Source organism: Corvus kubaryi, unplaced genomic scaffold (assembly GCF_017639235.1).
Source record: "Corvus kubaryi isolate FWS band 111438036 unplaced genomic scaffold, C.kubaryi_AGA036_p1.0 138, whole genome shotgun sequence".
NCBI classification, from domain to species: Eukaryota; Metazoa; Chordata; class Aves; order Passeriformes; family Corvidae; genus Corvus; species Corvus kubaryi.
This window is the reverse complement of record NW_024580672.1, coordinates 10,018,215-10,023,049: the sequence shown is the minus strand read 5'-3', so window position 1 is coordinate 10,023,049 and position 4,835 is coordinate 10,018,215. Positions and strand designations below refer to the sequence as shown.

Sequence of the window (4,835 nt, the reverse complement as noted above, 5' to 3'; positions counted from 1 at the left end):
TCGGCTCGGCTCGGCTCGGCTCGGCTCGGCTCGGCTCGGCTCGGCTCGGCCCGGCTCGGCTCGGCCCGGCCCGGCCCGGCCCGCATCCCTCCGCACGTCGCTCCGCAAAGGAGCACCCAGCCACACACAGCCGATTCACAAAACTCCTTTATGTTACAAAGTTCGCACTCGCACCCGCCGCTGCCGCCTCCCGCGCCAGCCCGGCTGGGCGCACATCCCCCTGCGCACCCGGGTCTCGGGGGCTCGGCCGCCCCTGGGTCCGGCGGTGCGGCTCCCCGAGAGGGCTCTCCCGCCGGTGCGTTACTTGGGAACTCTCCGGAGCTCGCTCATGAGCCACAGCGCCATGCTGAGCAGGGCCAGGGAGCCCGACTGGTGCGTGGCAGCCAGAGGTGTAGGGACATAAAGCAGCAGGGTGCTGATGCCCAGGCCCACCTGCCAAGAAGGGAGAAGAGGTAAGAGCAGTTGTGGGTGCACCGCTGATACACCATTCCCAGCACAAAGTGTGGTGTAGAAAGGCTCATGGCCACACCAGGACTTGCCACCCCCAAATTCAGAGTGTGCATGCAGTATGGTGAGGTGTGGGGCCTAGGCAGCTCCATCTCTCAGTTCAGGCTCTTGGAGCCAGCATTGATCTCAGTGGGGTCAGCTCTGTCTTGTGAATGTGCTACGAAGGAGTAGGGGAAAAAAAAAAGGGCAGTACCTGCATGCAAGCTACGGCCAATAAGGAAGTCACAGCCATCCTGGTCCTTCGTGGGAGTGGGATCTTCCTCGAGAAGAGGTACAGTGCTGTGACAGCTGTGACAGAGGCAATTCCCTACAGAAGGGAAAGGAAACAACCGTCCTTCAATGAAAGTTCAAGGGAAATGGTGCATTGGCCTCTGGCTGTGCCTTCCATGCAGTAAAAGAAATTCTGTGAGCAATATTTAACTGAAGAAACATATTAATGGCCATGACCAAATCCTAGAGCTCCCACGCCATCAGGTTAACGACCCTGAAATTTAAGTGCAGTTACAGAAACTTTTATTTTGCTCCAAATGAATGCTTTATTTTCAACAGCTTTTTCTCATTTATTCAAGTCATTGGGGATTATGTCTGCTGTCTGCCCAGCTGTCACCTTGACAACTGAAGGTAGAAGCTGTCATCTGGAAAACTGATCTCTTTTCCACCACTCAGCTATAGTTCACCCACATAATCTTTCTGTGCAGGTCACCCCAGGTGATCCAGCTTAATCTTTCTTTTTTTAGTCTTAGCCACAACTTAGTTCACAGCAGTGGTATTTAATATCCGGATTGCTCGAACTAGCTGAGATATTTTCACAGGGCACTACAGCGCAAAACAAGTTCAGAAATGCTGGAGGAAGTGTTCAATATCAGGATTTCCAAGTTTTATTTCACACAGCTTTCCCAGACATTTCAATAGCAAGGGCTACCCCACACTGTAGCTCATGTTATGGAAAAGGAGACTCAGAGAAACAAAGTGTGTTACTTGTGCAGGAGGAAGACCTCCTTAAGGATGAAGGCCACATGGAAAATAAGTAACAATGCTAAACTTCCTCTTCCTGCAGAAGCAAACTGGTAAGATGCTCTCAGGCCCTTTGGACACCTTAGAAATCACTCAAGCTGACAGAACCACAGCCCAAAGAAGAGACAGCTTGGCTGCAGGAGGCAACCAAGAAGCAGCCCAGACATATCAGGAAGTCAGCACTTACCAGAATCCTGTGATCAAACTGTACAGTTGTAGGATTCTCAAAGATATTTCTCAGCACAGGGGAGAAGGCAAGGAGATCATCTGGGATCCAGCGCTCCCCCATTTTGGGGAAGGAGTTGTACACAAGGCCAGCATCCAGCCCTGCCACAAAGGCACCTGCAATTCCATAGCAGAAAATGAGACTACCAGAGCAGGCAAAGGTGTCACTCCAGGTTGCACAGCTCTTGTTCAAGAGCTCAGCTTGATCCTGAATTTCTTTTAACATATACAGAGATCCCACAGCACAGGCAGGCTGAAAGGTGCATCTCCACCGTCTGGGAAAGACCAGTGAGGAGGTTCTTGACTGTAAGCTCCCTGACAGCACCAGTTTTCCCAGAGAATGGATGGGGTTGCTCACAGTCCCCACCAGATCAGAAGAAAAAAATCAAACCAGCAGAGAGGAATGAGTCACAAATTGGACAGCAGAAAGAAAGAGGTTTACCTGAAAGAGCAGTAAGAAAAATTAGAGCTGTAGTGCCATGAGCATATTGTCTCAGGCGAAGGAGCTGATGGGTTTCTGGCAACTGTAAAACAAAAACATACAAACAAACAAAAATAATCAAGGCATTTCCAGTGCTGTTGGCAGCAGCTAAGAAAAGCCTTCACTACATACAGGCCGAAGGGTTGGCCTGTATTTTACAGAGGGAATATACAGACCACCACACAGCAGCCACACTTCAGTGGTCCCTCAAAACCAAGCTAATCAAGCTCTGTGCAGAAGTGGCCCCTGGACAGTTACTGGCACGAATCATTTAGCCCAGCCAGGCACAGCCCTGCCTGAGCTTACACAAATTCTAAGACTAATCACTTTTGACCGGAACAGCACAAGCCAAAGCAAGTGTGCCATAAGCAAGAAGTTTACAGAATGGGTGTTTTGTAACACTGCAAGTATTCTGTAAGTATTATATCAGAGTCAGGAACAGAGACTACAAGAGAAGTGCCATCAGCCTTCACTTACTCTTCACACCACACCCCAACCCTCTGAACTGACACTGCCCTGGGCTTTTAAATCCTGACACACCACTCCATACCTTGTGTCGTGGAAGCAGCAAAGACAGCCCTGTCCACAGGCTGGCAGAGTACAGGACCAGCGCGGAGCCCAGGTGTGCTGCCAGACGGTACTGACTGACCCGAGGGATGTCGTAGGAGTCTGGCTTCTCTTCCAGCCCACTCTTCACCATGTACCATCCCAGCAGCCCCTAACAAAACAGGAGAGGGCTTAGAGCCAGACAGGGCAGCAGCAACTACTAAAATGGGATAAATATTAAGGGCAAAGCAACTTGTTTCCTCTACCTTCAACTAGCTACCAGCACTTGACACACTGTCATGGTGTCACTGACACCAAGCTATCATGAATCCCACTGTCTCAGCTATGCTGAATCAGAAGATATCAAACTGACAGAGGGCAGGTTTAGATTAGATATTGGGAAAAATTCTTTATTGTGAGGGTGGTGGGCACTGGAACAGGTCTCCCAGAGAAGCTGTTGATGCCTCTTCCCTAGACAGGTTGGATAGAGCTCTGAGCAAACTGATCTAGCAAAACTGATCTATCCCTGGTTGGGGGGTTAAAACTAGGTGACCTTTAAATATTCAGATGTTGCCACTAATCCCTGCAGCTGCAGAGCTCTCACCTGGAAGCAGACCAGCCCACAGAGAGCGAGGACACAGCGCTTGAGGGGCCGGCTGAGCCAGCCCCGGCGCCAGAAGTAGGCAGCAGGCAGGATGTAGGCCAGGCCCACGACGCGGCCCCACATGCGGTGCGAGTACTCCATGTACCAAATGAACTTGAACTCTGCCAGCGTCATGTCATGGTTCAGGCTGTTAAAGGACAGTAAAGCAATTGTTTCACAGCCCCGGACTGAACTTTGCACGACACGGGATCGCCTTCCTCAGAGAAAGGCAGGGAACAAAGGAGCCACCACCAGGCAGGCTTTGTGTGCCTTCCAAGTGACTTCAGAAAACATTTTCCTTCTTACAAGAGTTTTTTGAGTGGCTCAGTTGCAGCAGGGATGCTCTCAGCCCACCCTCCTTCCAATTTTGCACACTCACATTTTAAACTCTGGGAACTTCTGGTACTTCTGGAACTCGGCTTCCCACTCTTGCTGTGTTCGGGGGGGTTTCATCTCTTTCACCAGGTGCCAGTCGACCATAGAAAGGCCTGATTCTGTCAGCCTGGGAGCAGAGACACGAACAGGCACAACTCACTCCCTGACAGTAGGCAAATCTACTGAACTGAAGCGAGAGCTGTTGGCTGCACAACAACCCAGGAGTTGGGACTTCGATGGTCCTTGTGGGTCCCTTACAAGTCAGGATATTCTGATAATCCTTAAAACCCTTGTTCAGACAATCCTTAAGCTCACAATTAGAAATAGGACAGGATCAGAGAGTTTGTGAGTGACCAGACCTAAAATTACGATAAATGTGTAAGAGTTACCCTACAAGGGGCATCAATAGGCTATGAACAGTCTCTCCGGTACTCCCAGCCCTATCCCGCCATGTCCCCTTGCAGCCAGGAAGGGAAGGCACGAGAAGAGCTCTGCGGGCACTCTCGGGGTGGGTCTCGGTGTGGGGGCAGCCGCAGAGGGTCACCGGCGGGGCGGACCGGAGGGCAGGCAGGGACGGCTGTCCCCAGGGAACCCCTCGGCGGGGCTGGGGCCGCCGCGCTCACCTGGTGACGCCGCCCAGCACCACGGCACCGGCCACGGCACCGCTGCAGACCAGGAGCCATCGCCCCACGGCGGGCGGCGGCGCGGTGGGCTGGGGCGCCTGTTGCAGCAGGCAGCGCTGAAGGCAGAGCCGCGGGGGGAGGCGGCCGTGTGCCGGCGGTGGCGGTGGCGGTGCAGGCCCCCCCAGGCCCCCGTCCCGCAGCAGCCGCCGGGCCCCGCCGCGCGCCGCCCGCAGCATCCCGAGCCACGCCGGAAGTGTCGCCGCCGGAAGCGCGGGACGAGCACTTCCGGACACGCCCGGGCGTCGCCATGACGATCGCGCGGCGCGTGACCGGCAGCGCAGAGCAGCGACCCCCGCGCGCCGCCAGCGCAGGTGGTGAGGGCGCGTGCGGGACGGGGGCGGGGCCCGCGCGGCGGCGGGGG

The 4,835-nt window shown here is 54.1% G+C and overlaps 2 protein-coding genes across 5 annotated transcripts in view; one reads left to right on the top strand and one right to left on the bottom strand.

The window, feature by feature from the left end:
• Positions 1–134: 134 nt before the first annotated feature.
• Positions 135–4,665, bottom strand: LOC121660092 (cytochrome c oxidase assembly protein COX15 homolog). Its single transcript, XM_042019087.1, has 8 exons — positions 4,415–4,665; positions 3,796–3,918; positions 3,378–3,564; positions 2,778–2,945; positions 2,189–2,270; positions 1,709–1,863; positions 701–814; positions 135–432 (listed from the first exon to the last, which is right to left on the bottom strand). Exons 1-8 carry the CDS (start codon positions 4,648–4,650, stop codon positions 301–303), a joined length of 1,197 nt encoding a protein of 398 aa, XP_041875021.1. The 5' UTR covers positions 4,651–4,665; the 3' UTR covers positions 135–300.
• Positions 4,666–4,697: 32 nt separating this feature from the next.
• Positions 4,698–4,835, top strand: part of CUTC (cutC copper transporter) — a 5,091-nt gene continuing 4,953 nt past the window's right edge. For 2 of the 4 annotated variants that reach the window (XM_042019091.1, XM_042019089.1), the window contains exon 1: positions 4,698–4,785. In XM_042019091.1, the coding sequence (XP_041875025.1) occupies positions 4,722–4,785 (64 nt within the window). In that variant the 5' untranslated portion in view covers positions 4,698–4,721. Of the gene's footprint in view, positions 4,789–4,835 lie in introns of all 4 variants that reach the window. The other 2 variants (XM_042019090.1, XM_042019088.1) reach the window with 1 other exon arrangement.